The sequence below is a fragment of the Ambystoma mexicanum genome, chromosome 10, assembly GCF_040938575.1.
Source record: "Ambystoma mexicanum isolate Mex_15411 chromosome 10, UKY_AmexF1_1, whole genome shotgun sequence".
Taxonomy (NCBI): domain Eukaryota; kingdom Metazoa; phylum Chordata; class Amphibia; order Caudata; family Ambystomatidae; genus Ambystoma; species Ambystoma mexicanum.
Window position 1 is genome coordinate 1,099,589,595 of NC_090932.1, and position 19,928 is coordinate 1,099,609,522.

The following is a 19,928-nucleotide window of genomic DNA, read 5'->3' on the forward strand; positions in this document are numbered from 1 at the left end:
TTTTAAATATCTGTATTTCCTGTGCCATTTAACCCACTTGCCTCACCACGCTGACCTGGTTCTTGTCCAGCCCTCCCTCTGTTCCGTGATTTGGCACTGCTGCCCTGTTAGGACCGTCCCTCAAGGCAGCCCTTGGCTGAGGGCCCCAAGGCAAAGGGCAGCTCCTTAAAAAAGCAGCTCCTGACCATGTTTGGCTGTGAAGGCAGCCGCCGTCAGCCAGCAGCGACTGATGAGGTAAGTGTGGTCTGGGTGGGGAGTACAGCAATTACTGCATTCCATTAAAATTCCTACCACCCTTATTACTTTACATAACACTGATGTTAGCCAGCTAGTAAGAAGTTTTCCATTCACTGCTGTGTGTCAACTGTGGGTAGTCTCAAATGTAGGCGGTTTTTCCCCACTTGCCAGGTATCTCAGATCCGACTCTTTTCTACTTGCTGGTGTGTCCCAAATGTAGACATTTTCCCACAGGCCAGGTACTGTGGGGTGGTAATTTCAGCACACCAGAATCTACGACAGGGGAAGGAATATGGGCCACAATTAGTCATAACAGCAGTAGTAGGAAAAGAGCGCAGCCACTAACCAACCTTACTAAAGACTCACTCTTCTGCATTCACCTCTCAAACTCTGAACTAAACACAACCATACCTCTACAGCACATCAAACCGCATGCACGTCACCACAGCAACGAAACAAACCACACATAGCCTCGCTCAACAGCAGATGGCGAATACCAACTGAAACACACCTGCACTCAGCAAGCAGTGTCAACTGAACTGAATCTTCCAATAGCAAATCACAGCTCTTACTCTTTCTCCCGCTCAGTTCCACTAACCTCCCGACCCTCCCCCTTGTTTTACAGATCCTTCAGCGCGCCAAGAAACCATGCAGGTGGCAACAGTGCATGGTATAAGAACCTTTATCATAACATAATATCAGTTCTAAGATGCTCTGCCACCTCCTGTTGTTGCTGTATAGCCAAAGGTTTTTGTGTTTCTCGGATAGAATGTAATATTGTCAGTGCTGCTGCAAACTCTGCCAGCTTCCTGCAGCATTGCCATCGCTTGAATTTTCCTCTATTTCTTGCTCTGACACTGTTAAAAACATGACCATGCCTCTATATGTTTAGTTGAATGCTACCCGTTTAAGAGATGCTTTTATAACTGCCAGGGTTCAGGCATAGCTGTACGTTGTCGGGTCCTCTCCAGGTGTGACACGGCTGAGAACGGATTCAAGACGGCATTAAAGGCAGGCAGTAATACAGGAAACTGTACCGAAGAAGTCGTTTTTGGGAATGCATAATGGTTGACTGAGGGAGAATTCACCATAATATGCTTAATTTGGGACTGGAGGAATCTCACCACAGTGTCAAACCTAAAATATTGAACTTCTTCTGATGGCCAGCAATGTGCTTGTTTGCGTGCATGATCTTTCGGTAAACCAGTCAAAAAAAAATGTTTGGGCTTTATTTGGTCAATGCACTTTCATGAGCCATTTCAGGGAAGGCTACATTCACTTTCCTTTCAGACATTTTTTTACTAGGAATTCTACATTTCCCATTTAAAGCCACACATTGCAGAGCTCTCTGATGTCTGTTAAAGCATTTTTCCCAGCTTAAAACAATTAATGTGGACCTTTTCACTGAGTGACGCATGCTTTTTTCGCTATTTTTTCCTGTCAACAGTTCATAATGTCCTGTTCCAAAGATTGGATCACCTTAAACATCAGTCTGAGACCAACATCAATGAAAGAGGTTTCACAATTTCAGACACTTCCCGTCCTGTCTTGTGCTCATCACTGCTTTATTGTTGCCTATCGAAATCTCCACACCACATATCCCTGCTGCTGCCGCCCCTTATAAAGGGGATATCACACACATCAAACACTAAAATCCATGTTAATGACAATATAAAACATAATGTAAAAAGGCTCACACTCCACAGAAATAAACATATGTATACACAAAATGTCAATAATGGAGAGGATCACAATATCTTAAACGAATGGTACGGCCAACATTTTTTATTTCAAAAATAGATCGACAATATAAAAAAAAGATTGCCATTTTTTTTTTTCGAAGTCCCTATGTAAAATTTTGAGCAATTCAAGCTCAAAGATGGCACATGGGGCATCCATTTCGTGAAATGGATGCCCGCCAATGTGCTCGCTTTGGCTTTTGCGGCACTAATGAAGGAAAAACCAGCCAGCTGTAGTAAACAAAAGCTACCACTGGGTGGCTTTACCTTCATTGGTGCCGGGACTCGGAGGATGCGGATCGGAGAAAACTCATGCAAGCATGGATTATTAACTAAAACAAATGGTTTCTTTGTTACAAAGGATACTTCCCAATTATTACTAAGTTTTCAATCTTACTACTGACAATTAAAAGCGCAAATATCTTGTTTTTAGACTGCTTCCCTAAGGCCTGCGATTTCATCCAAGCAGATAATCAAGATGCTCTAGTTTCTATGAAGCCACCTGCATCAGTGTATTTCCAAGATTTAAATGCGCAAAAAGGCCTGGTACGATGCTTATCTGGAGACCTGGCAGTTTCTATTTTGCAAAATATACTAAAGGAGGAACCCCTTCAGGACAATTACTCCCTGGGGTAGTAAAGACATCTCTACCTTAAAGAAGGGTTTAGAGAGACAAAATACAAAATGTAAGAGTAGAGAGAACAATCAGCTGCACCAGACTAATATCACAATATATACATTTTATTAATCTTTAAAAAAAATCATAAAAAACATACAGATGCTAAAACCTAATACAATATAAAGTGCAAGTGATACCAAGCGAAATGATCACAATTAAATTGTAACAGTTCATCACTAGTCTTTCATTGGACTAGAGCACAACTCTATTTACACCTTAGTATAACACATAGAGTAGAGGAAAATTCTTAGTCAATGGAGACCCAAATAAGCAGACAAGTAGATCTAATCACTGGTGTTATGCCTCGACATGTTTCAGTTTGTATATTTTCTTTAGAACTTTCTTCAGGAGGAAGTTTTTGATCCGTCACTTTCTGTTTAGCATTCAATGTGGCACTTCAACATTACAAAGTGCTCAAACCAAGTTGGTGCTGCTGAAAAAACATTTTAAAAAAAACACACACTCTGTGAGTCTAAGTATTCACTACAGAGAAAACAGATTCAATCTAGTTTAGCTTGGAAAAAGAGAAACAAATACATCTTTTACCTAGCATCAGGGTGGAAGTAGTACAGGGGAAGACTGGATATTATTCCGTCTTCAAGCACATGGTGCATTACAGATTCAATTTCTGTGGAGATACATACAGGTTGTATCAAAACTACTATTTAGAACCTAAAGAAGCCAGCTGATAAACGTGAGTGTGCACCAATATCCAAAACAAAATATTTTACCTTTCTTAAAAAGCCAATTTGATGAGTGTAAAGGCCAGAATTTCATCACTACATTATCTCTAAATCTCAATTATAGAAGACGGAACACACAGTATCGTGATTACTCATATAGCAAAGTCTGGAAAGGAGTAGTACCAGATATTATCAAGGAAGAAGATATTAATCAAACTACCTCTTACCTTGATATCAGGGTTATGCAACCAGAAATTATTAATGTGGTCTCTGAGGGCATCGCGGTTAGGGCGTGTTCTAAATAAATTCCTTCACTAGGTTCAGAGAGGAATTCAAACGCCAGAGGCTGGCATCCACTGAAATAAAATGAAAGCGGATGTCATAAAAATGGTCTTGTGTTCTGAATGCAAAAAAACATTTTTGAATTCTAAATGCAAAAACCGGACTAGCAGCTGGTGTAAACTGTGAGTGACACACTAGTGTCACCGCAGCGTAGTGTTTCACATATCCTAGGAGTTAGTCATCTTACCCGCACTAGCACTTGTTGTCTTCGTGTCTGGCGTGTGCCACGATTAAATCCGCTACTCGGGAGATTTGTCTTGCAGGGTAGTGTTAACACATCCCCTTGCTGCATGTTTTAGGTAAAAAGCACTCCCGACAGCCCGCGGGAATAAACACAACGCCGTCGGCCATCATGAGGTAGTCAAGGAAAGGAGGAGAAAGTACCTTGTTAGTGTCTCTGCAAAATCGAAGGTCTGTTGGTGGGGGAGTTGTCCTAGTGGTGGAGAGAGGAACTGCAGGGTGAAACTAGGAGTACCATCACTCGACAGCCCAGTCATTTCTCATCATAACACAGAAATGAATAGTAAAGAAGAAAAAGTGGGCACTAGTTGATCCAATGGCCAAAACATGTTAAAGTTGAACAGGGCAGAACATAAACAGACCAGGGCACAGTATAGTCTATCCATGCACTATCTGGACTTATTTAACTTTGTGCCATTCAATGGCATCATTTAGCCCATAAACATTGCTACGTGTTTGAAAAATAAGTTGTTGTTCTTTCTGTAAGAGTTTTTGATTTTGAATTACCAAGGTGTCAGCTTTCACCACAAGGAGCACTGTCCAGCTGAAGCTCTCAAAGCCATGTGCTTTGTCGACAAAGTGTTTTACCAATCGGCGCTTGGACAGAATTGAGAATGTCAGCATGCATTGCATCTAGATAGGACCGTGAGTGTTGGCATGCCCGCACCTAGGTGAAAGCTGAATGCCAACATACCCACACCTAGATAGATTAGTGAAATATAAGCATGCGTCGCATCTAGATAGGACTTCGAGCGTTAGAATGCCCGCACCTATGCGTAACCTGAAGACTGGCACAGGCCACACCTAGAATTGTGGACATTGGCCTGCGTCGCATCTAGATGGGACTGATTGAAGGATAGCAAGCCCGCGCCTAGATGAAATTTGAATATTGGCGTGGGCCACACTTGGAATTGTGAACACCAGCCTGCGCAGCATCCAGATAGGGCTGCGAATGACAGCATGCCCACACCTGGACAGATTTCTAGATGCTAGCTTGCGCCGCATCTGGACGGGACTATGAATGTTGGCTTGCCCACGCCCAGATAGAATTCTAGACATTGGCCCGCGCCGCATCCAGGTAGAATTGTGGGGGTCAACTGGTGCCACACTGGGACAGAACTGCAAATGCTAGCATGCCAAAGGTCAGGTAACCCACTAACCAATATAAGCTCAAACTCTGCATACTTATCTCACTCAAACTCACACAACCATCTCTCGCACAACAAGCCGCACGCACTTCACAACACTGCAACAACACATAAGCCGGACCAACAGCACACGCGGCTATCACAGACCCGATACCCACACCAAAGCTCAGCATCTACCGAGTTGAAGCTGCCAACAGAACACCACTCATCTCACTATCCTACTCCCTCTTCACCTTACTAACCCACCCGCACCTTATCATTTACAGATCTGCCAGAGCGCCTGGGGACCAATTCCGTTGGTGACGGTGCGCGGTACAAATACCTTTAACATTTAACATTTGGAGTGTTTTGTTTTTAAAACAACTTATGTTCATTAATCCGAATTTTGATTTTACAGTTGGTCTTCCCAATGTCATGGAGACCACAAGGACACATGACCATGTATACTACATGGTCAGTGTTGCAATTCGAGAATGATTTCTGGGTCCAAACTGTTATGACCTATGTTAACTTCATGGGATCTTGATGTCATTTTACAGGCTACACATTGCCCGCATTGGTGATGGCCCGTGACTGGTGGAAGGCCCCATTGACTAGTAATACTAGTCTTGGGCACTGTAGGGTTTCGAAATCTACTTTGACTAACTCGATTACCTAAAGAGGTAGATTTAATATAAGCAAAAAGAAGTACAACAGGATCAGACTTTGTAGTTTTTAACACTCTCCATTGTTTGGAAATGATCTTCCGAATGGCCAAACTATGATTACTGAATGTGTTCACACACACTATTCTATCTTCTAGGCTTTTTTTGGGTTTGTCTTCCAGGAGAGCTGGTCTATTATTATTAAAAGCGCGCTTCGCCGCCTTTTTAATAAGTCTCTTCGGGTAGCCTCTATTCAAAAGTTTCGCCTTGAGGTGTTGAGCTTCCTTTTCATAAGACTCTTTGCTAGAACTGTTACGTTTTATCCTTAAAAATTGGCCGAAGGGCAAGTTGTCTCCCAGGTGTTTAATATGATGCAATTGGCAGTGCAAAAGAGAATTTTTCTCTGTATCTTTATGAAAAGGTCTGACACTAATTTTGCCGTTTTCATGGAGTAGGGTCAGGTCAAGAAAATTAGTCGCCTCTTGCTCTATGGTAAGAGTAAATTGAAGATGTCTATTTAGGCTGTTAAGCCAGTTCAAACATTCTGCTGCTGTCTCTCGTGTGCCATCCCATATCACAAGCACATTGTCAATGTAGCGTGACCAGGCTTTAATGCTATTACTAAAGGGGTTAGCTGCAAAAACAAACTGTTTCTCGAAAAACTCGACATAGCGGTTTGCCAAGCTTGTGGCCATCGTGGCCCCCATGGCAGTCCCCTCTATTTGTTGATAGAAAGTACCTGCAAATTCAAAGACATTTTTAGTTAGAGCTAGAGAGATGCACCACATTATGAAAGAAGTGGGGACCGGATCTGAATCTATTCTGGTCAGGACTAGTGATGAACTGTTACAATTTAATTGTGAGCATTTCGCTTGGTGTCACTTACACTATATACTGTATTAGGTTTTAGCATCTGTATGTTTTTTAAAGATTATTAATAAAATGTATATATTGTGATATTAGTCTGGTGCAGCTGATTGTTCTCTGTATTTTGAGTTTCTATTTTGTTCATTGCAACCCAGCACTTCTCATTCATGAAGCTGAATACTGAAGAAACTATTTGATATTCAGCCAAATACGTATATTCTCTTCAGTACAACCCTAATTTCTACCGCCAGATCATCATATTCACAACTTGTGAATGATCTGCTGAATGTCAAAAGGACCAGAAATTCCATATGCAGTTAATTTTTGAAGGGGTGCATGGTTATGCTTCTGGCATACCCCTGGTGGCCCTTCTGCCCTTAATATTCTGTATGTTGTCTAATATTTGTATATTCTCTTTGTGGATAATTCGGGAGGACTGACGAGACTTTGGTTTCTGCAGCTTGCAGACCCAGCCTTTGACTGCGGCCTTATTTTCCTCATCTTGATATGCTGCACAGAAATTGCATAAAATGTTCTCTGGCAGGCAGACACATTTGAGTTGTTTGGGTGATTAAGGGATGCTTTCAATACCATTCCACGTTGAAATGTTGTAAACTAGAACACCCTTTAGATGGAAGCCAGGTTGGTGACCTAGGTTAGGAACTGGCTCACCGGAGATGGTTTGTTTGCGCATAGTCCTTTCACAGCCTCCATCTGATCTGGAAATAAGGCTGACTCTGATGTTTTATATTGATCGCACCAGGGAATGTGACCTCGCCAGACTTTTTGTCACTTAAGTGGAATGCTCCCAGCAGACTGTTTTTTTTATATTGCTTTATTGGTTCTCTGGCTCGTGTGTTGCATCGACCACTGTGAACGTATTCAAGGGCTTCCTCTCACTTCTGGTGCAAATGTCATTCCTAAAATGTAACACCATCAGTGGGAACCCACCAAAAACAAAAGCTCTTAATCTACCAACCAACCTTTTTACTTCTCCAACCAGAGCCTTCATAGAATGCCTTCAGTTTCCCCCTGTTCTCTGTAAGCACTTTAGACGGACCTAAGGGGAGCCATAAACATTATTCATGCAGCCAAAATAACATAACATTCGCTATTCAAATACCTGTTGCCGGTATCGTTCGCTGGATGCAGATCCCAGGGGAAATGCAAGTACAATCTGTCCTCTGAAACCTGGTCTGGCATCGGGTTTTGCACTCGCCATCTCCTAGTTCGTTCTACTTTCTAATGTGTTACTAAAGAACTCGAATTTAATGAAACAATGGTGTAAAGAAAGGCTAGTTACTCTAGTTCTTTGACTACCCAGGCCCATAGGTTCTGTGCTCTGTCGCTACTCTCAATATTTGCATTATAATCTGTCCCGTTAAAATCTAAAGATTCAACAACTGAAACCTCTGCAATACTTGGGTATAAAGGAAGGTAGTGGAAACACCAATATTAATTACCCTTTGCATCTGCCTTTAGGGGGGATTCTTCTCCGTTTATCTACTGCAAACTACTGTGGCAACATGTTATTAAAAACAAAGATATTTACAAAAACGAAATAAATTATAGTGCATTGCGAATTATCTATGATGCCACTTAGGATAGAGAATCAAGGCTTTCCTGCAGCTTCAACCACCCATATTGATTCAGAAATTCAGCTAGCAAAAGGGAGTGACCAAAAACGCTGGTACTCTAGCAACGGCAGTATTCCACATTGCACGCAGTTCACTCATTCTCACATAGATGGGGGCACTCGGGGTCTCGTCTGGTTTACAGAACTTGAAAGGTAAGGATCTAATGACAGTAGTACATGATAGATCATATCAGTAAAATAAATGGTGCAGACTTGCAAAATTAGGTTGTGGTAGAGTTGCTTTAATATAATCTGTTTCCCACGGTGTGGAAATTGACACATTTGGTTCTGCCACAATCCCTGCATATTGATAGTGTTTTTATTTCCACTTTACTCCCCATGCTTGTGTTATTTCTCATACATGAGGGCTCCACCTGTTTGTCAGTGCTTTAGCAGTATTTTCCCCCCAACATATAATTACAGGTAGAATGACTGGCAGTCCTGCCCCTTAAATTTGATCTCGTCTTTTTTCCCCCTAATTTTTTCCCTTCTTCCTTTGATTTATTTGGTTAAAGAAAAAGAGCTGCTGCCACCGAGAAACTTTAGAATCTGAATGCTGACGACCTTGCTCGTTCGTTCTTGGTGTTCGTGCATCCGAAGGTGTCCTGCGGCATAGGGTGGTTCTTCCTGATCTTGGAAATCTTGTATATTTGATGCATTGGTTTGAACATGAAACTAAAGTTGTGTGAAATGCACATAGTGTCCTCTGTAGCGCCAAACAGTTTTTGGAAGGTTGCTAGAGTGCCTTTTTTCTTCATTCCTTTTGCTCGTTGAGTGATCCACGTTTTTTGTCTCACTTTGCATCAGAAGGGAATGATGGTTGAATATGTTAATGTTTGTCGGCATGGGACCCTAACACTTGGTACAGTAGCTTGTCCCTAATATTGCGAAGTTAAGCCGATCTGACTTGAATTCTAGCCTATTAGTAAAGTTCTTTGAAGCTATGTCTGTCCCTAGGATATCATGGTTATGCCTCTTCGTGCCGTTTTAGACATTAGATGAAGCAAGTGAGATCAGTGGCCTATGCATCAGTATAAATGCTTTACCTAGTTCAGCACTTTCGATCCACTTGTCTCACCCATTTGCTTTCTTTTGGCGTTCTCATTTTAGGGTAAAAAGAAGAAAAGGAAGAGGGAGAAACAGCCACAGCAGCAGCAGCACCAGCAGCAGCACCAGCAGCAGCACCACCATCAGCACCAGCAAATGCACGAAGCAGAAAGTAAGTGTTTGTTTCCCTATTTCGTTGTGCCTGGGGAACCGTTCATGTTGTCAACTGGGACTCCAATCATAGCACCTGAGGGATATAGGCTTAAAAGGGCGTGGTATAAATAAGCTTTATGTAGATAGTGCTGCAGATAGGGACTCGTGGAAGAAAGCAGCCATGTGGCCAGTTTGTGGCTTATGAACCAAACAAATGGGTTGTTGGTAAGACGATATGCGACTTGCTGGATGCAGGAATTACTTGGTGATAACTGGAATGGATCTAAATTCATGGCCCCGAAACATTCCTTAATGCCTCCATCCTTTTTAGCATATTGTTTTTGTTACTCTTTCATTAGAGCCCTACTCCTTGCCAAGGCTCTCCTACTGTAAGCAATACTTAAAGAAGATCTTTGATGGTGTGTGCCACTGTATGCATTATTCTTTGGCTTCCTCCAACAAATACCAGTAAAGGTTATGTAATGTATGTAGTATTGTAAGTTCTCTCGACTGCCAAGCCTGCTTTCTTCTAAGAAATAGGTTACTTCCCATAATGGCTTTATCTTCCTAATTGGAATGAACTCTGCAAGAGTTCTCTGACCTGAAAACTTAAATTGGTAAGGGCTCCATTTCCCAACAGTTTCAGTGACAAACAAGCTATGACGAAAATATGAACCTTCTTAATTTTCTTCTTGGTCAAAGGCTGCCTTCTCCTGATAGCATCACAGGTCTTCTTAGTGCGCTGTAGTCAGTGGTGTAACACAAAATGTGGGAGCCCCCTGCAACCATGCTGAGTTCTCCCCACCCCAAGCGCATAAGCAAAGCACAGGATGTGCCATACTCTGGACAGGCCTGGTGTGCACACATGTGCAATTCCCATGATGATCATGCGCACACTGCGCTAGGCGAAAGCTGTAAGTATGTTTTGAATCAAATTGTTGCTTTTTCACCTAGTGTAAAAACAATGACAGTGCCTGGCCCATGGCACCCAACTGCACCTGCCACCAGTGCTGGTTGGTGAATTTTTAAATTGGAGGGGCGAAAATATTTGCTGCAGGTATGCAGGAGAGACCGAGCGTATCGAGGCAGCCCGAATTGGTGATGGGGGAGGGAGGTTGGATGCATGCCCCTCAAACACCAACTTCCAGAGAAAATTATTTGATTAATGGGTTAACATTTTGCATTCTACAACACGCTTTCTAATACGAATTGTGTAAAAAGCCAGACAGTTTGCAATCAGTTTTGTAGGTTAACTCATTAGACAATCCAAAAGATGCAAGTCAACAACAGTGCACAGGAGCATTTTCCAATGCATTTTCATGATTTTTCCTCAATATATGCAAGTAAACATTTTGATGCTGGTTGTGCCCATTTCCGTGTTGGTTACACCATTGCATACCAGTATTCCCAAATAAGAACATACTCCTATTTTGTTTTGCGCATAATGCCAATATGGATACTATAAGCAAACATGTAGAAGCTGGCACTGCCAATATATGGCAATACCCTCACGTGAAAATGTTCCTGTTGGCTTTGCTTTTAACAATGCCATGCCACAATAAAAGTCCAAACTGGCTCCAAGGTAGACCAGTCGTGACACCTCAGAACACTTATCATGCTGGCATTATCATGCTCAGTAAAAAATGTCAGAGAAATGGCTAGACTGCACCAAAATGCCAGTCTGGTTACCTAATAACATTACCATGCTTGCTTGCTTTATCATAGATGGTCAATACAACATGTTATGACACAGTAAGCAATGGCTAGAGTAGCTCCACCAAAATGCCAATCTAGTCACTTAATAACACTCAACAAGTTGTCTCTGCCCAAAAATGCCAGTAAACATGCCATGGCACTTTAAGGAAATGTCAACAATTCTTCCGTGCTCCCGGTCCCCCAAGCACCTAACGCACACATAATCGGATTCATACTCATTCCCCCTCCAGTCTCTCTCACTCATATACCTTCTCTCACGTTCACTTCGTTCTCCACATGCACACCCACCAAGGAACAGTTTCACACACTGCATTATCATTCACACAACAGCACTCATTGTTACATACATACATATACTACATAAATATACACCATTCACGTGCACACACGCATACACATACGACACACATGTGCGCAACATACACAAATACACATCGCCCTCCACGCCGAAAGCATCAGGAAGGTGTAGACTGAGCTGCTTGTGCAGGGAAACAGATGCAGAACAGCACCTTTTGGCCCTGCCAGACAGCTGCAGTAGGCCCAGCCCGCACACTGATTTTGGTCAGAGTGAAGGCTGTGGCAGGGTGACCCCTGGACATGGCAAGTGCCCCCGCTACGCCACTCGCTGCAGTTTCCTTTTTTATGCCGTTTTTACAGCATCAGTAGAGGTCATAGTATTCCATGATGCTGCATTGTCAATAGTCTGTATTTTTAATTGTTGTAGCATGTTTTGCTTTGTGATGTTCACTTTATGTTAAGTGCTCGGAAATATCAATATCACTAGGCGGGAAAGGGGGTTGTTGCATTTTTCCTACTTTTTTTATTTTCTTCCTATTTTGTTTTGCTGCTGTTACTGCCGTGTAATGGTGGATACTGTGCCAGACATTATCAGCCTAACTATGAGGAACAGGGAGAGATACTAGTTAGCAATCTGGCCACTAGATAAAATCATAAAAAATCATAGTAGACATAGGTGGTAAGGGCAGCAATGAGGCCATGACGGGTAAGAAAGGGAGGAGAGCAGGTGGATTACATCAACATGATTTTCTTGTCAGTTGGTAGTCTTTATTGCTGATATGAAGATTGCAAAAGAAGAGCCTTTGATGCCTGGTGGTGCCACCCCCTCCTCTGAAGTGAAAGGAAGAATTTGCACAACCGCCAGCCCAAGGTTGTGCAGACTTTTAAGTATCACCAGAAATCAACAGATTAGCTTCCCACTGGAATACAAGTAAAAAGCGAAACAGCAGACCCGGTCACTATCACAAGAGCGCCCACGTAGTCCATGATGGATTGCTAAGGAATGTGTAAGTTAACTTTCATGATCCTCCACTGAGGCAAGGCCAATGGTTTCTCAGGACAATTGATCATTTGCTTTTGGTGGGGGAGGACAACATTCTTGAAATTGTCAATGTTCTTCTGCACATCTCTCTTCTTACATACACCATTTTCTGGTCAACAGAATCCAAGCAGACTAAGGTCCTGCTGTCCCTGGGCTGGACTCAATGCATCTTAACTCAGACAAGGTTTACATGCTTTGGGACTACTACAGTAGTGATCGGTGCAGTATTTAAAAAAAAAATAATAATAATAACATAATCAGTGGTTCTTAGGTCCCCTAATGACGCTCAGACCATCTCTTCACCCTTCTGTAATTACAATCCAGTACGTACTGTGATCCCCACTTAGAGTATTCCATGTGAATGTCCAATCAAATGATGTAAGGAGCCTTCATTAAATACAAAACTGGCTTCAAACCCATCTGCACTATGACCTGGATTTACTATTAATTACCAATTTCTTGCTCTTCAGTGCCTGTTTCACCAGTGTCATTCAGATATCTGAATATAAAATGATTCACCCTAGCGGTAACATGTATTTTCATTTGTATGGATTTATCAGTGTGCTTTCTTTCATGGTCTGTTACTTGTGGGTCACTTCAAAGCCAAAAAACAAACATAAGGGGTAGAAAAAGGGGTAATCGCAGGCAGTGTGAGAACAAGTTCTCCATTTAAAAAAAAAAAAATTCACTCAGGAAAAAATAGATGAAGAGACCACTGTTGATTATATAAAAAAACCCACATAGATAGTCCTGGAGGAGTTATGCACCTGAAATTTAAACACCACCTGTACAGTATCACCATCTATATTGTTGATGGTTACTTTAGATTTACTTGTTCATGTACATTTTAAAATGCATTGGATCTGATCAGACCGAATTTCTACAAAGTCAATATTCTTACTCCAACACATTACTCTACCTCCTGAACCCGATGGCTCCATTTGAGCAGTCACACCTTTATCTCCCGGTTATACAGTCATTTTAACCTGCATTCTACTGAGAGATTTTATTGTTTGGTCAGATAGACCCTTCAAATCCACCAGCTTTTCATGTATTAAACCTTTTGGAAATGTGAGGCCTAACATATTTAGTCACAGTGCTCACTCATAGAGTGGCCACATTCTTGATTTAATGGTACAAGATGATTTATTTGAACACATTGATGGAAAATGGAGCATTGCAGACAATTTGAAGGGCTCAGTATAAATATTGGATAACATAACAATTTGAAAAATATTTGTTTGGAAAAAAGCATATGAATGATTTCACAATAATTAAATCACATGGACAATTTAGTAGTATGACAAAGCAGGGATTTTTGTCACTTATCCGCAAGGGAGAGCCACCCCCTTTGGGGTCAGGGAGATGAGCCCACTCTGCAAGACCTTCCCTATGGGTCTCGGCAAGTTGGACCTCACAGGGAGTGACTCCCCTTTCGGGGACAAGGACTCTCGTTCCCATGAGGAACTCCCTAGACCAATCATTATATCAGCATATATGGGATTGTCTGCTATGACGAGTAATGTGTCCTTACATTTAGCTGAAGGCGATGCTGAAGCAAACTATTAATCGAAAGTAAAAGTAGATGTCTCTTTTAAGGAGAGACGTGTATTTAACTGTTACGAGTGAGTTACGAGGAGAAGGTGTATGGTGCGCAGGGGAGCCCCCTGACGTAATTGCGTCTTGGAGCGGTGGAGCAGAAGCAACCTACGGAACGGACCCTGTGACTTTCTGAAAAGCAATAAACACCATCTTGAGACACCAGGGGGGTTGGCAAATCCAGCCACGGGGAAGACTTTGGAAGCAGAAGAAGAGGAATCGCATGCAAGGTGGTGGCGTGTCCACGAACCTATTGTGGGCGAGACGCCTGACTAACGACGCTGAAACTGTCGTAAGCAGGAGGAGCGCTTGCAGCTCCCTACCTCCAGCGTCCGTAGATGGCAGAAGCCTACAGCAAAGCTGTGAACAGAAAGCTGGCAAAACCAAAGACCGAGCATCCAGACAACAAAATCGATTACCTTGAGTGAGTGCCGAGCCCTGCAAGGTTTCCCCTGCATACACAAATGTACCAGGGAGAACGGGAGAAGTGAAGTAGGAGGCTGCCAGGGCAACAGTATAACTGGAGAAACTCATCCCAGTCATAACGATGAGATCTGAACAATAAACCAGCCTAACTGGAGTCGTGAGAAGCCAATAAAAATGCAACGAATAACCCGGTATGGAATTAAAGAGACACTGGAAAGGAATACCCTGGGAAGAAGGGGGAAAAGCCCCATGAGTACAGGGTGGAAGAATGCAGAGAACATGCCACAAGAATATGTAATAAGTGTTGTGAGATAAGATTGTCAAGTGAACCGTATAAGAGAAGTAATAATCCAATACAGAGAACCCAGGAGAAGGGAAAACTAAAATTGGATAAAGTCTTATCAAACCTAGGAGAGGTTGCATTTAAAGACTGTGAGCGATATACGACCAAAAACAAGAATGTGAGAGACTGTCTCAAGGAAAGCAGTCTTAAGCTTATCACTAAAGAGAGTACAAGGTCCAGGAGTGTTTTGGAGAGCTGCAAGAGCTCATAAAGGAGATTAGGACTGCCCAGTCGTTATGGTACAAAGATGCTCAGAGTATAATCATGAGAACCTACCATGCCTTACATATTGGAATAATCTCTGACAGAGTGATTATGTACAACTTTCAAATAAAAATCCTAGCAGTACAATTCACTCGTCCTCATTCCCTACCCTGCTCATACACCAATAAGCCATGGCTTGGACCCTAGTTACTGCAGATGGTGGGCCTCTTGATTGTATTGTTGTCTTGCACTATAGTACAGCTTCCTTTTCTTCCTCGTAGATATAGACGTAAATGAATATTGCATCTTACTTAATCAAGAATGATGTTGGGCGACAAGGCATGGTTGACACCTGTTTATTTGTCTGGTATTCCTTATAGAGACTAGTTAGTCCTGACATATTTTCTTCAGTTGTTTTGTTTTCCTTTCTCCATCTTGGTTTTGGTTACTGTAGGTTTGATTGTTTATACAAGTTTCAAAATTCAGTTTACTTTTTTTAAGAATCGACATTCTTGCACAGGAAAACGACATGTGGTCCCTTCTACTGTCTCTGCACCACATTTTACATTACCGTTAACATTGCTCAGCCACAGGGTGCCCTGTAGCTGACTTGGCCTTTTTGGTGTGCAGAGCTTGTGATACTTGTGTACTGTGTGTAGCTAGTTTCCATGTCCCTCTTTCATGTCTTAACCATTGCAAGTAACCTGTTCTCTCTCTGTTTCTATGCACGCAGCTTATGGTGTGCCGTTGTAGAAATGGAGGTATGTTTGCCCTAGAAGAACGTTTTGGCTTTGGTGCTGCTGCTATTTGTGGTTACCTTGTTTGTTGTCTAGGACAGGGAAATACCTGGAGTAGGATACCTTTTCATCCCGAGGGAATATGTTCGGATCTGGCCTGGCATTAGCCCATCACATTGAAACGTGGAAATATCTGAAATCAAGCCCTTTGAGAAGAATGGAAATGTCTCCAGCTCATGTCACCAGCATGTAGGATACCAAAAGTCACATTATTGAATGTGTGAGATCTATAAATCGCCAGAAAATGGCAGAAAGTACAACATTGGAATGTTGCCTCTTGCTCTGAGTGACTGTCATTGCTTGTCAGTCAGTAAATAAACTTCTGCATCAGAAAATAGCTTTTTCTAGTTCCCACGCCTGTCGTTTAAAAATGGAATCATGACTTTATATCGACCAGGATGGACAATTGTGTTCGTCTTTCTGTGCTGATATGCCAGTATACAAACCAAATACTGTGAGTACTGTTAATCGTGGCAACTGTCTGACAGGATTTGTGGCATGTCATTGCAGTCTATTATCAGCACATGCTCCTTGGTAGCACATTTTTCCAGGTTAGAATTGCTGTACATTTCTGACATCAATGCTTTTCGATTGGCTATCAACCTCACAACCTATCAACCTCACATCAGATTGCCAAACAAGACGTATGTTACCACACTTCAGGTCAGCCTGCATTGAAAATGGATTCCTCTTCACCAAGTGCTGATCTTTTCTGTGGGACCTGCTGCAGCTAATTTACCTTTATGGAAATCCTTTATTGTGTCAGTTGAAGGTGGGTTCTGCCGAGCATTAGTCTGCTCAGTTTTGCATACCCTAGCCCAGCACTGCCCAGGTGCTATTTGTATTTTCCCGGTCTAACAAAGTCTGCCATATTCTCATGATAAAAGTTGTCACTAGAAGAGGGTAGCTGAGTGACCTGCCTGCTTTTTATTTGCTTTTTGTGCACAAATGCGTACACTGAAGTTTGCAGGTTGAAATATGTTGCTCCAATTCATGCTTGAACCGAAAATTAAAGAGGTGCAACAGTAACTCCGTCAAAACCAGTATTGCGTGTCTATAGCCATTGTGATACCCTTCTGGGAAACACGCAGTAAATGCTTTGTAATGTGCAACCTGCTGTATTATTTGTACTCTCTGTAATGTGTTCTAATAACAGTGGATAAACTAAGTTGTATAACGCCTATTTACAAAGGACTGACGGAACTGTATGAAAAATGTGAATTGAGCATTTCGAAAGTACTGTGTAGTTGTATGCTGATTGGTGTTTTAAGCTTGAAGATCGTTTTGTGTATGTAGTGATTTTGATGTACTACTTCTATGTCAACGAATTAAACACCATAGTGTACACTCTTGTTACAGATCATTAAATGAGCCTTAAGTATCGTATCTTAGTTCTTCGTATGGCATCTTATATAGGAGAAATAATACATTTGTGCGTTTTTGAGTGTATTTTGAATTGTCCTTTGTCAGAGCTATTAATGGATGTACATATGGATGTGACTAGTTGCTCAACCCTGGGGAAAGTAAGTGATTGGGAAGATGGGTGGCATAGAAACACAATGAGCAGATTTTAAAACCAACATCTGTTGGCTAGATAATTATTGGGAGGTTACAAGTCTTGCCAGAATTCACCAGTAGCGTCACAGCTGGTTTTGGAAAGAACAGGTGAAAGTCCTGGTTTACATGTCAATTTCTTAATTGGCAGTAGACCAATCTTGCTTCTTCGTGGCTATTATTGCAGGTGCCTGTTGAGAGGCTTTCACTATTAATCCTGTAGTCATTGTCGCGCAGCAACAAAAATGCGTACTAAGCACGTTTGTTCTTCACTGGGGCTAACTGCTTTGTTCTCTTCCAGAATCGCTCGGCTCTCAGAATAAGAAGCAATGTATCCAGTACTTTTCATCTGACAAGTCCTGCGACAGCCCGACCTCATCACATGGAAGCATGCTTGATTCACCTGCCACCCCTTCCACTGCTCTGGCATCACCTGCGGCTCCAGCCGCCACCCACTCAGAACAGGCACAGCCCCTCTCCCTGACCACGAAACCTGAGGCCAGGGCACAGATGTCGCTACACTCAGCGGCCTTCTTGTCGGCCAAGCCAGCATCATCCTCAAGCCTGACGGGACACATGGGGAATCCCATCAGCAGTCATTCGCCCCTCCTCTCCAGGCCTATACCTCTGACCTCAATGCCCACATCCATATTGACTTCGTCGGCCTCATACCAAGCTGCTCTTCATTCCCATCATGCTTTGCCAGTACTTCAATCGCAGCCTCTTTCATTGGTTACAAAATCATCTGACTGAAAAGTGGCTGAAGGACCTTGGGGGGGGGGATAGGGACGGGGGTGGCATCACTTTTTTTATACCATTGCTGTGTATCGCTTCAACAATATTAGATATTAAAAAAGGAAAAAAAATGTTTATTGGTCAATATTTGACCACTTTTTAAACTATTTTGTAAAGTTACTTTAGATACAGGTGGTTTACCTCTTTTAAAGTCATTTACATAGACATTCTTTCAAGTAGGTGATCTAAACTTTTTTTTTCAAAAAGATTTTTTTCAATTAATTTCAGGTGAATCTGAATTGTATATACAAAAGTGCACATTTAGTTTTTGTATTTTTCCTTTTTTTTTCCTTCCCATCGTTTGCATGTTAATCCTTCATTTTCTGACTTTTTTAAGTGGGTCGAAAAGGCCTACAAGTATTCCTGTATCCTGGACTTGTTCCAAGGTGTTCTGGTATTTTATTCCCCCAATGTGTTTGTCTGTTACAGTGCTATGAACATTTCAACAGTTTCTTGATTTTTGTTTTCTTTTTTTCTGCAAACAAAACCTCTGAACGTTTTTTACCAAATAGAAAATATATTGGTGTTAAAGAACTGAGGCTCATCAATACATTTTTCTTGTTTTTGTTCTTTCCCCATGAAAAATATTGCCTTTCCCTTTAAGAGTTAAAAATCTGTGAAGGCCAGTGGATTCTCTACAGTTCCATCCCCGGTGTGTTATTTTGCAGTTACCTCCTTGGCGATGACAACATAAACTCAAAACATCTTCTGGTAGTCATAATTTGTGACATTCACAGTATATCGGACATTTCTGTGGCTCGTCCTTCTAATTAAGAAGGCCTTCTCCAAAGTGTTTTGCTGCATGGTTCATTGTTACAGACCTTAACTGACAGCATCCTTATGCCTGGAGAATTGAATAAAATGGAAAACACTTATACCTGAGGATTTTGAAGGACGCAAGCAACTGTGTCTGGGATCTGATAAAAGCCTAACGGTCTCCTTCGTGGTTAGTGCTGCCTATGAGCATGATTGTGATACCACCCTCTCTAAAATCGCCAAGCACTGAACAAAATTTGAGTGTTCTGGGGATCCCCCCGGCTCATGCCTGACCTTCAATTTATGTAGAGGATTGGGATGGCTGTTCTTGCACTCTTATCTGGCCCGCCATTTCTGGTATACGTATTATGCATACTACAGTTCACGTAGTTAAGTTATACAAATATAGAAAAACATGCAGGGAAAGGTTGTAATCTTTCACTTTTTCTGAGCTCCTGGACTGTGTATGGGCCGAAAATGGGGCCTCTTGAAAAATGCTTACTCTGGTGATAAAAAGTATAGCAATATAATTTGGTTTGAACAATAAAGACAAACAGTTTAATGACAAAGTGGAAGGTACTGACAAGAAAACTGCTTGTTTCCATTTTTAAGGGTGCGGCTGTTTTCAGAGCGCATAATCTGGAACCCTCTAAAAACTCTGGTTTGCCCATACCCTGACCCATCTGAAGCAGTAATTACCTCAACTTTAAAAGTGTTTAGTAGCAATATAATAAAAGTGCATCGGAGTGAGGGCTTTGTAGTGATTTGGCACTGTTTCCAGCTTATTACCAAAGTGGATTGACTGTTCAGTTCTCAGATGTATCTTAGTCTGAAGGACAGATGGCTGTAAACGTGGACGTTTCTTGATGTATCTGTTCTCTGCCCTTTTCCCAAAAATGAAAGTAACCTGCTATCTTTTATTTTTTAGCCTTGGCGGAAATTGAATTTGTCTGTCACTCTTCATTGGGGACCTGTTTAAAAACA

General features: G+C 41.9%; 1 protein-coding gene across 1 annotated transcript in view; it reads left to right on the forward strand.

Moving 5' to 3' along the window:
- Positions 1–18,243, forward strand: part of TCF7L1 (transcription factor 7 like 1) — a 299,707-nt gene extending 281,464 nt beyond the window's left edge. The window contains exons 11-12 of the mRNA XM_069618938.1: positions 9,326–9,434; positions 17,695–18,243. Coding sequence (XP_069475039.1) covers positions 9,326–9,434; positions 17,695–18,146 — 561 coding nt within the window. The 3' untranslated portion in view covers positions 18,147–18,243. The remainder of the gene's footprint in view (positions 1–9,325; positions 9,435–17,694) is intronic.
- The last annotated feature ends 1,685 nt before the right edge of the window (positions 18,244–19,928 follow it).